The 20760-nt window shown below is 33.0% G+C and overlaps 1 protein-coding gene and 1 long non-coding RNA gene across 3 annotated transcripts; one reads left to right on the top strand and one right to left on the bottom strand.

Annotated features, from left to right (window-relative positions):
* The first annotated feature begins 388 nt into the window (after positions 1–388).
* Positions 389–2285, top strand: LOC142221607 (uncharacterized). 2 transcript variants are annotated; one of them, XR_012718144.1, is made up of 4 exons: positions 389–991; positions 1085–1389; positions 1485–1724; positions 1792–2285. It is a non-coding gene; the product is annotated as an uncharacterized LOC142221607 (long non-coding RNA). The 2 variants fall into 2 exon arrangements; XR_012718143.1 differs by having other exon boundaries at positions 1085–1724.
* A 4414-nt stretch (positions 2286–6699) lies between these two features.
* Positions 6700–7515, bottom strand: COX7A (Cytochrome c oxidase subunit 7A). Its single transcript, XM_075291353.1, has 3 exons — positions 7355–7515; positions 6886–7219; positions 6700–6822 (listed from the first exon to the last, which is right to left on the bottom strand). The coding sequence occupies exons 1-2, from the start codon at positions 7370–7372 to the stop codon at positions 6974–6976; spliced, it is 264 nt and encodes an 87-aa protein (XP_075147468.1). The 5' UTR covers positions 7373–7515; the 3' UTR covers positions 6700–6822; positions 6886–6973.
* Between the last annotated feature and the right edge of the window lie 13245 nt (positions 7516–20760).

The raw sequence follows: 20760 nt of genomic DNA, 5'->3' as shown, positions 1-20760 counted from the left end.
ACAATAGTAGTTCCCACATTTTAACTTTTTTTTTTTGACAATAGCATGGCCGCATGGTCTGTAGTTCCAACTTAATGCTGGTGACATTTCTGAGTGTTTCAAAGCTACTCTAAAATTTTCATCGCAATGGGAAATGATGTTCAGGCTCGGCTATAAAAAGGGGATACCTTGTCTTTGAGCTTTCTGCATGGAATCGGGTGGCACTCAGTGACAAGAGAGAAGTTCAACACTGCTGTATCATAATGGCCTAAATAGTCGAAGTGAGCCTGAAATAACGGGCTGTCACTATAGCTAACCTAAACTGTACCCGAATGTATCACAATTGGCAAAGTTCACCTTAAATGTGAGTATTAAAACCACACACAAAAAATTATCACCAAAAGTTTTTCAATTAAACACTTAATTGAATTTGGAAACGGATTCAATTAATATGTTAATTGATTCAATTAATTATTTAATTAAATCCGAATAAAAACCAATTAAAAAAATGATTGATATTTGTTACGTTTCCAATTAAAATATTAATTGATTCAATCAATTCGGAAATAATTTTCAATTACAAACGTGATTGAAATTTTTTCCGTTTCCAATTACACATGTGATTGATCCAATCACCTTTGTGATTGAAACTGAATAATTTTGAGCAATGCAAAGACCGAAAAGAGAACAAGAGAATGGGTATTTATTCAACAATGTATGATGGAGAGATCAGTCTGTGGAAGTAACTCGTAACGAACGGTTGGGTTTTTGTTTTTCGCGTAAATTGAAAAACATGATTGGCGACATTCTGTCTGCTGCATTCAAAATGTGTGCATAAATATTTTGAACGCAACAAAAAATCATAGCAAAGGGTTGAAATAAATAAAGTGTGCAACAACAAACGGACACGTTGTAAAGGTTTGAAAAAATATATGACAGAACGCATTTGAAATTACCTGTGTTTGTGTTTTGTGGTATTGTAAAAATGTAAAACAATCTACGTTTATTGAAGGTAAAAAATTGTGAAATGTGAATACCGTTTTCCATTGAAGCCTGTTTACATTAAACGGACTAAAATAATATATTTTTTATTCATTTCTTTTAGTGACCAATTTTATTTCGTGAAATTGACCAATCAATCCCATCAACTCCATCATTTTATCAAATATATAATAATATGTTTGCAATAAAAAAGTGGGTACCGTATTGATCTTTTAAAATTATAATTTTTTTTCAATCCTAGTTTTCTTAAAACCAAGAGCGGTATGGGTTTGTTGGAAGATTCACCTTGAAGTTGCGAAGTAGCGTTGGCATTAAATTGCATTTTTGTTTTACCTGTCTTTTTCAGTTTGAACCCAAGTAGAGAGCAGTATATCTGGTATATAAACTAATGAGCTGAATTATGTAATGGTAAAAAAGTTCTTTCTTTTGGATTTAAAAATATGAAAAATATCCGATAATAATAAAAATATGTATTTTCCATTTATATTTTTTTCTATTTCCAGAATTTGCAAAGTATCATCAATATAATACCAAATATTACATTGCTTTCCCATTATTTTTGTCTTTGATTGGTTCAAATTTTAATAGACGATTTTAATGTGTGGAAATTTTGGAAAGGAATTGTTACTAAAATTAAATTACCGAGCTCCTTAACACCTTTTCATGCTAAAAGACTACAACTGCAAAAGAAGATTATAATTCTGCAACCTGGAACTAAGAATTGAACTTGATATTCTATGCAGGTAATGTTTAACAAAATTAACTTTTAATTGAACAAAATTAAATTCGAATTATTCTGTTTACTTTCAGAAAAACTAATTTAGCTTACAGGCTGCTGAAATATTGGAAATCTAGGCGCATCTACATATTAGAAGGAACATGGTTATTATTATAAGGAAGATAATGATTTATATAATTTATTTTTCACCCTATAGTTGTTATTGATAGTAGTTGTATTTGTAAGTTATGTTAGAACAAAACACAAATGACAAGAACCAAATTTATTTGTCTATTGCGCATTACAGACTATCAGTTATTCCGGACGGAATGTCGGTGTTTGTAAAGAATCTTACAATGTGTCGGATCGATACGACTTGTCGGCGATGACTAAATAATCGGTAAATGTGTTATCGATCCCATAAACATGCAGCAGTATCGATTATGCCTTCGGACTTAACTTATAATGTGCACAATATATGGGATATGTTCGACACGAGCACTGTCGTCCGGAATAACTGATAGTCTGTAAAGCGCATATTGCATAACTAAAAAATAATAAAATATTAAATATGTTTTATAAGAAACACATATTTTCTTTTATCTCAAAAGAAAAAAAAATTAAATACGATTTTGGGTTCGCAATATATAAATTTTTTGATCGAAATTTATAGCCAATTTCAATTAATTATTTAATTGAATGAATCAAGTAGTTGATTGATTTTTGTCGCGAAATTAATTAAAATTTTAATTGATTCAATTAAAACTGTGATTGAATTTTATGTTAAAAATCAATCACGTTTTTAATTGATTCAATCACACAATTAATTGATTCCGTGACAAAAGTCAATTAAATTTGTAATTAAAAATCGTGTTGGTTTTCAATCAAAATGGGTGATTGATACTATCATTTTCGTGATTGAAGACATTTCAATTAAAAAAATGATTGAATCCGCGATTTTCGTAATTGAAATCAAAAAAATTTTTTTTGTGTGCAGGATAACATTACAACGTTGCTATTTTAGCGGCCTTAAGAGAATAATGTATGCTTTTAGAATAAATCAATTTGATTTTTTGCTAAAAGCACCTATTCTATTGGTCAACTTTGATGACATCGTTCAATACAATTCCTATAAATAAAAATACTTTACAAAGTAAAATTTTTGTTATGTCATGTCATGTTTCTGACATTTTCTCATCTATTTTCGAATTCAGGAGATGAAATTTTTATGTATTTTCAACTCATCAAATGTAAATTTTAGTGTAATTACTAATTGTTTTTTTACTTTTCATTACATTTTGTCTTAACATTGTTATGTTTTATCCGCGTATATAAGGCCTAAGAGGAAAAACAAACGAAAATAAATCCTGGACAACATCAAACCCAACGTCCAATACTTCGATGGAATTCAATTTATTTCACACATTTAATAAATGTAGAAGATATAGTTTCATTTCAACATATCGTTAAAAAACGACAAATTTTGTATCTGGCACCACAAACATTTGTAGTTGTTATAGCAGTAAAAATGTTAGCTATTTCAGCAGTTTGCTACTTTAAGGCCGGTATGCACCTCTAGCGAAAAATTTCATTCCCATAAGAAATGCATTGCTATTTATGCTAACGAAATTTTCGGTAGCGTTCAATTTCGTAAGCTGGTACGCACCTCTAATGAAAATAACAGGGTTGTCAAAAGCATATTTTGGCAGCAAACATTTAATTTATTACAATCATTGTGTTCGTAAAAGTTTTAAAAAGGTCTGTAAATAATAAACAATTTATTTGAGGAATATTTGGAACATATATTAACAATTTTTAAAAGCGATTAGCTGGTTTAAAATTTGTGTACACAGCCCTGTTTTTTTTTGTTGTAGACTTAAATACATTTTTGCTACCGAAAATTTCGCTAGAGGTGCATACCGGCCTTTAGCAGCGATGTTTGTCAAAAACTTTTAGCAAACACGTTTGCTAATTCAGCAGCATTTGTTTGCTATTTTAGCTGTATAAAATGTTTGCTGTTTCAACTAACGAATGTGTGCTGAAACAATTCTACTGCTGTCCCTTTTTCAACAAACAAAAACTGCTGTTTTAGCAAACATTTTTGCTATTATGAGTAACAAAATTTTTTGGGTGTAGAGAAAAGTAATCGTGAAAACGATGATTTAGCGGCTAAACTCGAAATTAATACCCACCTTTATGATGGAAGGCTATCAATTCACATTTTTCACGGATCGAAAGCCTTTAACATTTGCTTTCCAACAGAAAAGTGGAAGACTATGACTCCTTAAGTGCGACGTTTCGAGATCATTTCTCAGTTCACTACTGATATAAAGAATATATCCGGTTAAGATGGCGTTGTAGGTGTTTGTTTATCAAGAGGTCATTACATCGATAAAATTAATTACAACGACATGGCTAAAAGGCAATCAGACGCGAGTTTCAAAATGTTTGTTATACCAAAAATATTTTTTCTTTTCAAATTTTTGTGTACTGAATTTTCTTCATTGCATTTTTTAACCTGAATAAAATAAGTTCTGTGTGGGCCACGTGTACAGCTATCGTTTGCAAAGATTTTTAGTTTGTTTACAGTTTGTCAAGAAAATGTTTGCAAAATAAAAAACTTCAATAAAGAGAAAAATAAACATATTTTTCAAACACAAATAACTTTGTGTTTGGTTTTTTTTTTGTTATATTTTCGATTGATATATACCCTTGCAACTAAAATACAGTTTAAATAAATAATTGTTAACATCAACAAATAAAAATGTAAAGAAATTAAAAAGCAATTCACGATTTTTTGGTGTCAATTAAATGTTTTCAAAAATGGGGGTTTGTTGGATTTTCTACTTATATCAACCGCTTCCATCTTAATATTTGGTGTGTCCACCTCGAGCATCAACTACAGCTTGCAGACGTCTACGGATTGAGCTAATCAACTTTGGCATGTTATATTCCTCTGGTATTTTTGCCCATTCTTCTTTAATAAATCTGATAAGTTCATTTTTATTCTTGGGAGATCTTTGTCCAACCTTTTTCTTTAGATGGACCAACCAATTTTCTATGGGGTTCATGTCAGGGCTTTGGGCTGGAGTATCAATAACTTTGCTGCAGTTATATAGTAGCCAGGTTCTACACAAATATGATTTATGTTTCGGATCATTGTCCTGATATAGTTTGTATTTAAGTTTTTGCGAATTATCTGGGTCAACAAATCCGAATTTTTTTGGACACTGGCTTTTAGTTCTCCCTTCAAAATATCAAGGTACACTTCTTTGGTCGTAATTTCGTCTAAAATTTTTATTTCTCCAACACCCTTGCTAGATATACAGCCCCAAAACCATTACTGAGAGCTTGCCAAACTTCACTGTGGGAATAATATTTTTGTTTTCCAAAGCTTAAAGTGGTTTTCGCCAAACTTTTTGTGGTCCATCGTGATAGTACAACATCATTTTCGTCTCATCACAAAAAATTACGTCATCCCAGTATTCTGTTGGTAGTTTTAGGTGTTCTGTAGCAAATTTAAGCCTTTTTTCCACATTCTGAGCAGAAAGCAATGGTTTTTTCCTGGCAACTCGGGACGAGTACTTGTGCTTTAAAAGCACTTTCCGAACGGTTTCGTGTGAAACATCTACTCTACAATCATTTTTCAACTGTTGGGCTAATCCTCTCGTGCTAGAATATGGGTTATCGTAAATGGTTTTTAAAATTTTTCTTTCATCACGTCTGCTTAGCTGTTTTGGTCTGCCTGTTGACTGTTTTAACTCAAGTCTTCCCTCCTTTCCAGCACGGCTTAAGATGTTATATACCGTCCTAAGCTTTAAGGAAAACATTTCAGCCAATTCTTTTGCTGTTTTCCCTTTATAATAATTAAAATAAACCAATTGAATTATGTCTTCACTAACTCGTTTCCCTGGCATGTTCTAATTAGCGGGAGCAATCAATCATGTACGCACAAACGATATTTGAATAATAAACGCCTATGTACACTATTGCAAACACACCGACACTAAAAAAAGCCAAACACACTTAGCTCTTTACCCAGAAATGTAACGGTTTCCAAAAAAAGTGATTTTGCAAAGAATTATTTGACACTATTTTAAAAAAATCAAACAATTTTCCTCATTGCAAACATTTTCTTGACAAACTGTATATGTTTTGAGCAAAATCGTTTGCATATGACATGAAATACGATTTTAAAAAATCGAAAATTTGAACAAAAAATTTGTTCAAAGTTGCAGATAAAATCATCTACATTTTTCGATAAGAAATCCGATAGTGTTCCCAGATGTAAGTCAGAGCAAGCAATTTTTTGAGATATGTACAGAGCGGCCAGATCCAGGACAATCATGATAATGAACGCGTTTACATGGACTAAATGCTTTTTTGACAATTTCGCAATGATTGCAGCACGTTTACTATTCGTTCGCCTCCAAATTGTTTTCTCACGGAGTATGATCTTGTTGTTGTCCATAGATTCGTAGTTATCCCTAACCTGGGTACCCTTACTTTAATAATATGTGTATCCTGTCCCTAACGCAAAAAAAAGCGATTAATTAGACAGCTGTCGGACCACTAGCTTATGAAATTGCATTTTGAGTCAAACAAAAGAGCCATAAACTGCGACTATTACATAACGTTTTCGAAGTACGAAATCACGGACGCTCATGAAGAAAAGTGCTGCTTTACTAAGGTACCGTGTCCATTGTTCTCTTCAGATCAGGCCTATTAGTTAGATCTCAGAATAGATGATTGCGAAAACTGAGGCATACTTGGAAATAAAAAATAACAAATCATACTACAAACATTGTGTGGAAAAACTAGTTGCTATAATTGCTTATCATGCTTGAAGAGAAAAATGAGTTAAGCGAAATATATACTTTTAATTTCGGTGAGTGGTCATTAAACTACAACTAGGTCATGTATAAAATATATGAATAGCAAAACGTGTGGACTCTCCGTTCAAACTCGACAATGTTCGTAACTATGAATTCAAATAAAAGTTTTTATTTCAGTTAACATTCCCATATATTTCCATGTCGTAAATGCTTTATTAAAGAATGTTGGAAGTAAATACAATTTTGCTTTTCTTGAGAAGGGCCCACAGAAAATGATGCAAGTATTCTCTATAAAACAAAGCAAGTTGATAAAATTAAGGCGAATAAAATAATACGTTTACTAAAACTTACACATGTTCGTCAAAAACACAGAAACATAGGAAATAATGCTAAATTGAATACGTTCTTAAATATTGGTGTTTCATTGTAACTCGAGTTCTTATTCTGATTTAGGCACCGAGAGATCATAAAACAGTTTTCCCATTCCACCAATGCCAACTAAACTGAGGGCTACAGTAATGCGATACAGAATTTGATCAACGGCTGAGCCTTTCAAGAATACTGGTTTTCCATCCTTTTTTTGGAAATGTTCTTGCACCTTTTTAATTTCGAAGTATCCCTTCTCAATTTCTCCTTTGGCCACGGCGCGTTGAGCACCGGAGGTGGTGAAGCTGCGAACGACGGCCTATAAAATTTGTACAAAATAAAACTTATCTTACGTAACATAATACTATATAGAAGTTATTTATAACAATTTGAGAATAAAAAAAAATCTATAGATAGCTTCCATATAGCGCAATTATTTCTACAGTATACTTACTCTTGACAAGTTCAACATATTTTTTTAAAAATTATAGTTAATTTTTACAAATTTATCAATCTCAAGAACCAAGTTGCAAATGGCATAAAAATGACACTGGAAAATGTTGGAATGGAATTTTTGACATTTGTATTGGAATGATAGTTTGGAGATTTATGGCAATTATTCTGGAGTCCATGATGACTTCATACGTTTTTCGTATTGTTAACGCTGTTTAACGTAACTCAATAAACACACTAACTGCAGAAGTGATTACACAGTGCAACACAAGAATTCCAAACAAAAATCACTTATTCCCGCCGAAAGTACTAGATGAATGAAGAAAAGTAATTTCTGGAGTTTCCTACACTCATAGAAAAAAGCCTGCAAAAAACAGCAGGAAATGTATGCTGTTACATTTTTGTACTTCAGGGTCTAGCGAACAACAAATTATTTAATTTTTATTTCTTTAGAAAATATCGACCTTATTGTATTTTCGTTTTTTATGATTTCTAGAGTATCTAGTCAGGCTTTCAAGGTCATGAGTTTATGCAAATAAAAGATTATTTATTTCATATTTTTATCCTACGTTTCACTATCAGACGACAGAGAGAAATATATAGTTCGAACAAAAATAACCAACAGGATTCTCACATAAGCAATATGAAGAACAATCCCAAATTCATCCTTAACATATATGATTATTAGGGTTATTTTTAAGAAAACAGAAGGATATAATTGTAACTGGATCAGATAAAGGCAACAAAACGGTAATAATGTACAGGAAAGATTGCAAAACCGGAATGGAGGAACTTCTAAACGACAAGACAACGTATAGGACAATGAGAGAAGATCCAACGCTAAAATTACAAAGAAAAATTATAAAATTATTTAAAGCGGAATACATCACAAAACAAGAAAAATTTCCCTTAACGTCCAATTCTGCCACAGCCCTCAGACTCTATGGACTCCCAAAAATTCACAAACCCAACATGCCTTTACGGCCAATCTCATCCTCAGTAGAAGTCCTATGCTATAATCTATTGGTGACATTTTGAGCAACATTATATTGGAGAAATATAATATAAAAAACTCAATGGAACTAAAAATTAGAGGAAGTATCTCTGGACGAAGACGACATGTTCATATCCCTGGACGTGGTATCGTTGTTCCCAAATATACCTATATACTTAGCTATTAAAAACATAATGACTCTGGAAAAGAATTAAAAACTACCAAAGTCACAATTTCTAAAAATTCTCCAATTCTGTTTAAATGACAATAACTATTTCAATTATGATAATACAATTTATGCCAAATTTATGGCATGCCGATGGGAAACCCACTTTCTCCTACAATAGCAGATATCGTTCTTGACACACTATTAGAACAAGTGCTAAATCATCTGGAGAAGGAAAACATAAGAATTAAATTAATTACTAAATATGTAGGTTAGGTTAGGTTAGGTTATGTGGCAGCCCGATGTATCAGGCTCACTTAGACTATTCAGTCCATTGTGATACCACAGTGGTGAACTTCTCTCTTATCACTGAGTGCTGCCCGATTCCATGTTAAGCTCAATGACAAGGGACCTCCTTTTTATAGCCGAGTCCGAACGGCGTTCCACATTGCAGTGAAACCACTTAGAGAAGCTTTGAAACCTCAGAAATGTCACCAGCATTACTGAGGTGGGATAATCCACCGCTGAAAAACTTTTTGGTGTTTGGTCGTAGCAGGAATCGAACCCACGACATTGTGTATGCAAGGCGGGCATGCTAACCATTGCACCACGGTGGCTCCCTACTAAATATGTAGATGACCTATTTGCAATAATACCCAATAAACACAAACGTTTGAAAAATGCCAAATTTCAACAATTTTTCAAACATTTTTTCAAAGGATTAGGGTAATATTCAAGTTGAGAAATTGTTGAGAAAATCGCGTTCTCAACAAAAAACAGACATTACCCTCAACAGTGAAATTCAACACATTAGCAATAATATCTCAAGTGTTATCCTCAAATTGAAATGCATCGCTACTCAATAATTTGTCAAACAATTTTCGATGCGAGTCCAATTCAAAATTAACATCGTTGCAAATACTTTTCAACCTAAATTTGTATGAATAATATCCCCACTTCAAATTGAAAGTCAAAGCCAAAATTCTATGAATTTTGTATAATTTATTCATTTTCATCAAAATAAAATATGTAATAATACACTACACTACATAATACACTACAATACCAATTGATAAATAATAATCTTATTCAACAAATCTTATATCAATAAATAAGAAAAAAAAAACAAACAACAAAACTTTAAATATCTTAAGGCCGGTACTCTGTTCAAAAAATGCGAAAAACTAGCGAAATTTTTTCCATTTGTGATACTTTGTTTTTTTTTCGAGTTGAAAAACTGACGTAAATCGATCAGTCAGTATTTTCATAACATGGCGCCATTTGCAATGTGAATTAAGAAATAATTTATTTATTAAACTGATTTTGGTGAATTTATAATGCAAAAGTGGATCGGATTATTATTTAAAAATGTAATCTGATCGATTGAGAAAACAAAGTATAACATGGAGTTGTATTTCCGTAATAAACTAGCAACCAAGATCTAGCCGCTTGTAGAACATAAATAATGTATAAAACATGAAATTTAATCACAAATGTTAACAAATAAAAGCTTTATTTTGTGAATTATATTTTACAATCGTTTCATTTGTACTGGGCATCGGGATAATACACACAAAACAAAATGTTAACAAAAGGAGAACAGCAATTGACTTCAACCAACCAAGCATTAGAACTTTAACCAACATGTATAGTACCGGGGTAGCAATGAATGGAATCACAAGAATTAATTGCTGTGTCCAAAAAATAAAATTGTAAAGCATTGTAAAATTAGATTGTTTAAATCCAAAGTTATTTGTAAAATAACTTCTGCTTCTTCTTTTTCAATTTAATTATTATGTATGCGTGTATGTGTGTAAATCGAGCCACTAGTTGCCTATGTATATGTAATCATTTCGTGACATTTTGCGATGTTGTCAATACATTTCGATGAAATAAACGCGAAAAAGTTGCAAAATGGCTGTTTTTTCCATCAAAATATATTGTCAACACTATCATTTTTCAACGCGAAACAATGATTGAGTGAAACTTTTTTCGCACCAACAAACAGAGTACCGGCCTTTAAACATTATTAGTAAACACTTTTGCATTGATAATTCGTTTTCATTCCTTTTGGTGTCATAAAACAGCATTAAGATTTATTAACAAGCGGGCAATTTGAAATTAGGAACGTACTGAACCGCGTGTTATGCGCTTTACAGACTATCAGTTATTCCGGACGGAATGTCGGTGTTTGTAAAGAATCTTGCAGTGTGCCGGATTGATTCGGCTTGTCGGCGATGACTAAATAATCGGTAAATGTGTTATCGTTCCCATAAACATGCTGCAGTATCGATTATGCCTTCGGACTTATCTTATTATGTGCACAATATATGGGATATGTTCGACACGAGCACTGTCGTCCTGAATAACTGATAGTCTGTAAAGCGCATTAGAATTGATTTCCAGCAGAAGGAATTCACAAAATATCCATTTTAAACTGATAATAGCATATGAATTAAACTGACGATGTGATGCCCATTTTCATCCAGAAGTTGTTGATTTCAACAATTTGTTGTTTTTAACAATTTTAATTGGTTGCACTTGTAATGTTTCTGGAAACTTTTTCTTGTCGATAAGCCACTCATTTTTCATTGGTCAGCTTCTTAATGTTTGCAAGAATGTAGCATCCAAAGATTTTGGTTTTTTGCAAAGAGATTTAAATTTAGTGACTTCTCTAAAGTGTTGATTTAATTTTTCATATTGACGTACCAATTATTATAAACTATTTGAAGCAGTTCCAGTTAATTGTCCACCATTTTTTCATCGGTCAGCTTTTTAATGTTTTCAAGAACGTAGAATCCATAATCCCTGCCAGCATTTCAAAGTTCCATTTCATCTTCATCGCTACCACAGACTCGTAAATGTCACTACAACCATCCTACTGTGATGGGGGGCAGCATATCATAAAGTACAAAATGTACTTCATACATGTATTTTGCCATCACTACTTTTACAAAAGCCATTTTATTTTTTGTGAAACGCCAAGCGCAACCAGCTTGTTATATTTTATTTAAATAAAAACGAAAATAAATTTCTGAAAACATAGTTTTTACGCTTAAAATTGTGAAAGGTATATTGGTGAACAATTTTTGATTTTCCAAATGGAATAAAGTGATTGTTTTTCAAATATTTTATAGACACGCTGCCTCCATCGAATAAAAACACTGGCTGATAGACGCTGCAACATGTAACTCGCTACTTGTAACTCTACATTATCATTAATGCAAAAAATTATGTTAAATGTGATGTGATAGTGGTATAAATGTTATATTTTAAGAATTTGTAAATGATTAATCAAATTAATAAATATCTAAACAAACGTGTTTTACTCGACCACAATGATTCTTTTACCACTATCTTAAAATGTACTTTTTCTGATTGTTTGGAGGGTCTCTTATTGGCGTCGTTCTAAATTGATCTATAAAGGCACCTAATAATTGCACTCATGCGAAACCTTTTTGTAGTAACTTGGCGTGGTACAACTTCTCAATAGTGACGGCGCTTTTCCGACGAGTTTTTGATATCGTATATGATTGTTTTCGACGTACTGGGGATTCTCAGAAGCGCCCCCAAATTCAAAAAATGTTGGCAGGGATTTTAGTTTTCTGCAAAGAGATATACATTTAGTGACTTCCTTAAAGTTTTATTTCATTTTTTATTTTCACTTACCTATTTTTATAAACTATTTGCTTATTTGTCTAAAATGTTCCATTTTTTATTTCTCGCAATTGACCACGAACTTCGTTGCACAAATAAGTATTAACCACATGGTTTTTTCGTTGCATTTTAGGGTAGTGTTTTGTCAAAGTTTTCTCATATTATCTTCAACACCTTTTCAAAGATTTCGTCAACATTTTGGCAAATTGGAAGTAATTCGCAAACAATTTGAAGATGTATTGAAGATGAGCTATTTCAAGTCAAGTTGAATTTATGTTGAAAATTATATTTACCCTCAAACTGAAAAGTTTTTGCAATTGAAAAACGCTCATCCTGTGTTTATTGGGTAAGTCAAAAAAGATGAAATAATACTTCAAACTTTCAACCAATATCACAACAAACTACAATTTACCATGGAAAAAGAAACTAACAATTGCCTACCCTACTTAGACATTAAAGTATATAGAAACAACAGAACAATCCTAACAGAATGGTATACAAAATCAATCGCATCAGGGAGAATTTCAAACTTTCATTCATCACAGCCCATCAACCAAAAAATTAATACAGCAACTAACTTAATGATGAAAGCAATAACATTATGCGACCATAAATTTAGAAATAAAAACATCAATAAAGTCAAAGACATCCTACAACAGAACGCATTTCCTCAAAATATAATCGATAATAATAAAAAAATTCAATAAATAACAAATCAGACAACATAAACAAAAGCACCCAAAAAAATCTACACACCCAGAGAAATGGTTGGTTGTAATTCGACAATTACAATGAGGAAATGATGTCAGTAACTTATTTTTTGTTACAAGAACAATGTTTTGATTATTTTCCCCATTATATATTCAACACGACCATAAAAAAGTTCACAGGATCGAAACGAAATTCCCATAACCATTCAATTGGTTACAATAACCAATGCCGATAAATTTGGTTTTATGCTGCATAAAATTGTTGAGCTAACCACCAGCATAGTGAGACCTACATCATGGGAATCAACAAATGGTTAGTACAACCAAAAGTGGAATATACTAATAGAATCTTATGGTGTTTTCTTTTCTGAAAAAAGGGCTTTGCCCTCATTTTGTCTGTACAGAATGCGCATTTTTAAAATGTTACCAACCTAATGCTAATGCAACCTAAATGCTATCATTTCAGCGGGCAGAAAAGAATTCAAAGAAGGAAACAGGGCAATCGCAGCACTCTCGTTTGTAGGCAGTGCTGAAAATGCCCTTAATTTGCCTCTATGCCTGGCGCTATTTTCACAACAGAATGCGAAGCCTTTTCGCATTTTTGCCTGCTTTTTTTAGAAAAGAACCTAAAAAGTAAATTTTCCGGGCAAAATGCAAAAAAAGTGCGCATTTTTTACAAGAAAAGAAAACGCCATTAGTTCAATTATAGGACGGGCGTAAGGTAGTTGTTGCAACAAATAAATATTTATATCAACATCGACATGGTAAATGGTATGACGCTACAAAATTTGCAAAACGGGAACAACATTTACTTTATAATAGTCCGCATTACATTGAATAAAGTTTATCCCATAGAAAAGAAGTTGCCTTCAGGTAAGTATCGCACCGATTTATAAAAAAGGAATATTACAAAAGTTTCCATAAAAATTGCAGGCTTCATACACCAACAAACACAAATACTTTTTACGGCAAGCGAGCTTTTTTTATTGTATTAAGAATACAGGAAGAGTCTAAGTCGATCTGTATTTATATATAGAGGCTTAAGGAAGAAATTTCTGGCAAGTATATATTGAATTAGGTTCTGTAGTTTGACCACATAATTGCAACCTAATAACCATCTGTCATTGGTATACAAACATTACCTACATGCAAAGAAATTTGTTAGTAGGGACATCAGAAAAGTCTGCTAAAACAGCAGAAAGTCTGCTGAAAAAGGGACAGCAGTTACTGTTTGCTGAAATAGCAAACATTTCCTGCTATTTTTGAAGCTCGATTACACTAAAACATGTTTTATTTTGGCTAAAACAAATAAAAATGTCAACTTAGGAGCTATCCTAACATAGTTAACACAATATTTTATGAATATCTATAGCATTTGACCAAAAATCTGAATATTTATCAAATTGAGGCATAACAGCAAAGAAAATGTTTGCTGATCGTATTTAGGAGCTTGTAAGTATATTACAGTGCAAAAATATACCAAAAACTACTTTTGGTTCTTAAATAGGATTTGGGGAAAATTTTATAACCTAAAAATTTTATAAATTGTTGTTCATTACGCCCTGAAGTACAAAAATATAACAGCAGACATCGACTGCTGTTTTTAGCAGACTTTTTTCTATGAGTGTATAAAATTTGTAATGTAAATTGATCTCACATATTTGTAGATCAAAAGCCTTTGTTGTTAGCACTTTTTGTATATATTTTCGTAGTTTATTATGATTGTAAATCTTGTAATAAATTAATAAAATCTTAATATAATCTGCCCTTTCATTTGATATTGGAATTTGGTTAGGATAATAGTAAAGAAAATCGAGGGCGGTTGCACCAACAAACAAAATAATTAATATGAAATTGCGACAACCAATGCAAAGTTGATCCAACATACTACCATGTAGTTACAATTGCCAAATGTTAGTTGTGCTGACAGATATCATTGATAGTTGATGGAACCACCTGCTTTCGGTTGGCAAATAATTCGGTTGAGGCAACGAATTTGTTTTCTGGGTGCAGCAACCCCAAAAAAATCTACAGCTTTTCATTTATTCCTAAACTAACAGAGAGTAAAAAAGCTGAGAGAAATAATAGAGGACAAGGAAATATCATTTGCTTACAGACCCAATAGAACAATAGCCTCTCTTTTCACATCTACAAAAACGAAAATAGAAAAAAATGCATAGGCAACAACAACGAAAACTGCAATCAATGCTACGTAGGAACCACCAAGCGAAGCTTAAACACAAGAATAACCGAACATCAAATAGACATAAAAAAGGAAAAACGAACAACTGCACTAGCCCAACATTGCATTGAACCACAACACACACCTGACTGGGAAGGTGTGAGTATATTACATAGAGAACGAAGAGCAAATCGACGATATACTCTCGAAAGCTTGCGGATTCAACAAAACAAAGTGCAATAAATCGAAATGAAGATAAAGACAACACCAATGCTGCCTACACCATAGCATTAGTAAGTAAACTACCAACTGTGAAAGCTTAGGTTATCTTTCGTATTATTTTTGAATTATTTAAAATTTGTGTTTAATGTTGTGCTGTAATAGTGACGTTAATAATTAATTAGAATAATAATTTATACAATATGACGAAAGATTAAAATTAAGTTTCTCACAGAAAATTATGGTTAAATCATAAGCAAAAAGTAAAATATTGTTCTTTTCGTATATTTTATTGTCGTTGCCAGATTTCAATAAAGTAAATCCCTGAGGAAGATGGAAATCCCCATCGACGCGTAGGATAAAAATATGAAATAAAAAATCTTTTATCTGCATAAACTCATGACCTTTAAAGCCTGACTAGAAACTCTAGAAATCATAAAAAAATTAAATTTGTAAGTTATGAATTTTTCCCCAAAGCATATTAAGAACCAAAAGTAATTTTTGGTATATTTTTACATTGTAATATACTGTTACGAATTTGATAATTATAGATTTAAGTTTATTTAAATTAGTTTCCGTTAATTTAAAATTTCAAATTGTACCGATAAAATTTCATTATCACTATTCATTTTCTGGTATTTTCCTGAATTTATTTTATGTTCTTTTGTTTGCTTATTTTCATATCGAAATGTAAGTTCTTACTCTCTCTCTATTTTGCATTCTCATTTCATCTTAAGATGGGTATTAAGTTCGAGTTTAGCCGCTAAAATCGCTAAAGTGAAAACTAAATCAGTAAGAAAAATTCATTAAATTATACGTATTTGTTGCAAATTTTATTATAACTTCACCCAGAAAACAAATTCGTTGCCTCAACCGAATTATTTGCCAACCGAAAGCAGGTGGTTCCATCAACTATCAATGATATCTGTCAGCACAACTAACATTTGGCAATTGTAACTGCGTGGTAGTATGTTGGATCAACTTTGCATTGGTTGTCGCAATCTCATATTAATTGTTTTGTTTGTTGGTGCAACCGCCCTCGATTTTCTTTATTATTATCCTAACCAAATTCCAATATTAAATGAAAGGGCAGATTATATTGAGATTTTATTAATTTATTACAAGATTTACAATCATGATAAACTACGAGAATAAATACAAAAGGTGCTAACAACAAAGGCTTTTGATCTACAGATATGTGAGATTAATTTACATTACAATTTACAATTTTTTTATAGGTAATGTTTGTATACCAATGACAGATGGTTATTAGGTTGCAATTATGTGGTCAAACTAAAAAAACTAATTCGATATATGCTTGCCAGAAATTTCTTCCTTAATCCTCTAGATATAAATACAGATCTACTTAGACTCGTCCTGTATGCTTAATACAATAAAAACAAGTACATACGGCCGCAAGTTCGGCCAGGCCGAATCTTATGTACCCACCACCATGGATTGCGTAGAAACTTCTACGAAAGACTGTGATTTAGTCCATACATGGTATATATTAGACAAAAAAGTTATGTATAGTTAAGTCTACAAATAATTACGAATCGATATGGACTTTTTGTACGTAGAGAGCCAGAATTGAGATATGGGGGTCGCTTATATGGGGGCTATATACAATTATGAACTTGATATGGACCAATTTTTGTGTGATTGGGGATCGATTTATCTGACGGCCATATATAACTATAGACCGATATGGACCTAGTTAGGCATGGTTGTTAACGACCATATACTAGCACAATGTACCAAATTTCAACTCACTCGGATGAAATTTGCTCCTCCAAGAGGTTCCAAAACCAAATCTCGGGATCGGTTTATATGGGGCTATGTACGATTATGGACTGATATGGACCAATTTTGGCATGGTTGTTAAATATCATATACTACCACCACGTACCAAATTTCAAGCAGATCGGATGAATTTTGCTTCTCCAAAAGGCACCGGAGGTCAAATCTGGGGATCGGTTTATATGGGAGCTATATATAATTATGGACTGATAGGAACCAATTCCTGCATGGTTGTTGGATACCATATACTAACATCACGTACCAAATTTCAACGAATGGCAAGAATTTTGCTCTTCCAAGGGGCTCTGGAGGTCAAATCTGGGGATCGGTTTATATGGGGCCTATATATAATTATGGACCGATATCGACCAATTTTTGCATGGTTGCTAAAGACCATATACTAACATCACGTACAAAATTTCAGCCGGATCGGATGAAATTTGCTTCTCTTAGCGGCCTCGCAAGCCAAATCGGGGGATCGGTTTATATGGGGGCTATATATAATTATGGACCGATGTCGACCAATTTTTGCATGGTTGTTAGAGACCATATACTAACACCATGTAGCAAATTTCAGCCGGATCGGATGAAATTTGCTTCTCTTAGAGGCCTCGCAAGCCAAATCGGGGGATCGGTTTATATGGGGGCTATATATAATTATGGACCGATGTGGACCAATTTTTGCATGATTGTTAGAGACCATATACTGACACCATGTACCAAATTTTAGTCGGATCGGATGAAATTTGCTTCTCTTAGGGGCCTCGCAAGCCAAATCGGGGGATCGGTTTATATGTGGGCTATATATAATTATGGACCGATGTGGACCAATTTTTGCATGGTTGTTAGAGACCATATACTAACACCATGTACCAAATTTCAGCCGGATCGGATGAAATTTGCTTCTCTTAGAGGCCTCGCAAGCCAAATTTTGGGGTCCGTTTATATGGGGGCTATACGTAAAAGTGGACCGATATGGCCCATTTGCAATACCATCCGACCTACATCAATAACAACTACTTGTGCCAAGTTTCAAGTCGATAGCTTGTTTCGTTCGGAAGTTAGCGTGATTTCAACAGACGGACGGACGGACGGACGGACATGCTCAGATCGACTCAGAATTTCACCACGACCCAGAATATATATACTTTATGGGGTCTTAGAGCAATATTTCGATGTGTTACAAACGGAATGACAAAGTTAATATACCCCCCATCCTATGGTGGTGGGTATAAAAAGCTCGCTTGCCGTAAAAAGTATTTGTGTTTGTTGGTGTATGAAGCCTGCAATTTTTATGGAAACTTTTGTAATATTCCTTTTTTATAAATCGGTGCGATACTTACCTGAAGGCAATTTCTTTTCTATGTGATAAACTTTATTCAATGTATTGCGGACTATTATCGAGTAAATGCTGTTCCCCGTTTTGCAAATTTTGTAGCGTCATACCATTTACCATGTCGATGTTGATATAAATATTTATTTGTTGCAACAACTACCTTACGCCCGTGCTATAATTGAACTAAGATTCTATTAGTATACTCAACTTTTGGTTGTACCAACCATTTGTTGATTCCCATGATGTAGGTCTCACTATGCTGGTGGTTAGCTCAACAATTTTATGCAGCATAAAACCAAATTTATCGGCATTGGTTATTGTAACTAATTGAATGGTTATGGAAATTTCGTTTTGATCCTGTGAACTTTTTTATGGTCGTGTTGGATGTATAATGGGGAAAATAATCAAAACCTTGTTCTTGTAACAAAAATAAGTTACTGACATCATTTCCTCATTGTAATGATCGAATTGCAACCAACCATTTCTCTGGGTGTTGGTGGGGAAAAGACCAAAGAAAATTTTCACAAAGTTTGTATTCCTTAAAATGGATTATTAAAGAAAAGTAATAGTGAAAAAATTACGTTTTTAGCGGCTAAACTCGAAATTAATACCCACCTTAAGATGAAATGAGAATGCAAAATAGAAATGCAAAAATACCTTTATTGTCTATTGTAATTGTTATTGTTGCTGTAGTAATGCGAGCATATATCTATGTGAGTGTATATGTGTTTGGCAGACACCAGATGAATAACTTAATGGTCGTAGATTCTTCTAGCGTTGTCAAAGAATATTCTGGCGTTGCCAGAATATTGTAGTGCTGCCAGAATGTTCCCACATTGCCAGACCGTTATATATAGAAGCGCTCGCATGCTGCTAACGAGCCAGTCTTAATTAAAGCGTCAAACGAATAACATCAGTGTGAACGAATTGTAAAGTGAAGTCATAGTAAATAAATTGTAGATTAACGTTATTGAAACGAACAGTATTTTAATAGTCGGGTAATTAAAAACGCCTAAATATAAAAACGTAACAATTGGTGTCGGAAGTGAAATAACAAAAAAAAATCTACAATGAAGTTTATTGATTACTTATAGTAGTATAGGACATTTTGTAATAGTAGTTGTAATGCAATGATATCTGAAATAAAAACTCATTCTGTTCATAACGTTACATGGTGTCAGGTGTGATTTAGCGCAGCAAATCAACACGAAGGAAAGAATAAGTACAAAAGAAGTGCAAAAGTACAGTTAAAGATGACTGAAAAAAAAATGAAATATTACCACCATACTCTCCAAATAATATACAACATCTAAATGTTAAGTGCACCAATTTAGCTATGTCCTGGTCAACATGGAAATTTAAAATATATGAGAGCATCAAATCTGGAAAGTCAGTCAGATCAGCGAAAAGTTGCAATACTTCTCCATCAAATGGGACCAGAATCGTTGCAGATATTCAACTCATTTAACATCGATGTGGACAAGGTTGCATATGAAGAATTAATCAAACGCTTTGACAATTACTTCTTGCCAAAAGCAAACATTGCGGTTGAGCGCCACAAGTTTTTTATGCGAAAGCAAAGGGTCTATGAGACAATTGTTGAGTATATTACTGCACTAAAGAATCTAAGTCTAAACTGCGATTTCAAAGAGCTGAGAGAAGAGCTGGTAAAGGATATTTTTATTTGTGGCCTGGCAGCACAAAAATCTTACATAAAAGAGTGACTTCTTGGAGAGGGCAAAATCGAGTTGGATAAAGCTGTTCAGATTGCCAAAAATATGGAATCAGTGAAGGAACATGCGTCTTTGTTGCAAAATGATCAGATAGATGAACCGGCATTTAAGGTGGCAGTGCTTGACAAAGTAAACAACAACAACAAAATAACGGTTTGAAATAAGTGTGGAAGTGTGCACAAGAAAAGATGCCCAGCATGGGGAGTCATGTGTAATTATTGTCAAAAAAGAAACCACTTTGCAAAAATGTGCTATGCAAAACGAAAAACCAACTACAACAATAGAAACAACAATAAATTCGTTAAGGCACTTAACGAAGAAGAGGACAATAACGACAATGATGATGATGTGTTTATCGGCGTAATAAAAGAGCAAAAAGCAGACCTAAAGAAGATTCATCTACTACATCCCGTCAAAAACGATAAAAAACAAAAATGGTTTGTGGAGGTTGAGGCTGAAGGCAAGTTATTAAAATGTCAAATAGACACAGGTGCGCAAACGGATATTTTATCTATAAACACTGTAACAGGTCCTAATATGGAAGGATTAATTAAGCAATCTGATCAAAGAATTCTAACATTTAGAGGTGAGGAACTACCCCTTATGGGAA

The sequence above is a fragment of the Haematobia irritans genome, chromosome 1 (genome assembly GCF_050003625.1).
Source record: "Haematobia irritans isolate KBUSLIRL chromosome 1, ASM5000362v1, whole genome shotgun sequence".
NCBI classification, from domain to species: Eukaryota; Metazoa; Arthropoda; class Insecta; order Diptera; family Muscidae; genus Haematobia; species Haematobia irritans.
Note: the sequence above shows the minus strand (reverse complement) of the source record. Positions and strands in the feature narration are given on the sequence as shown.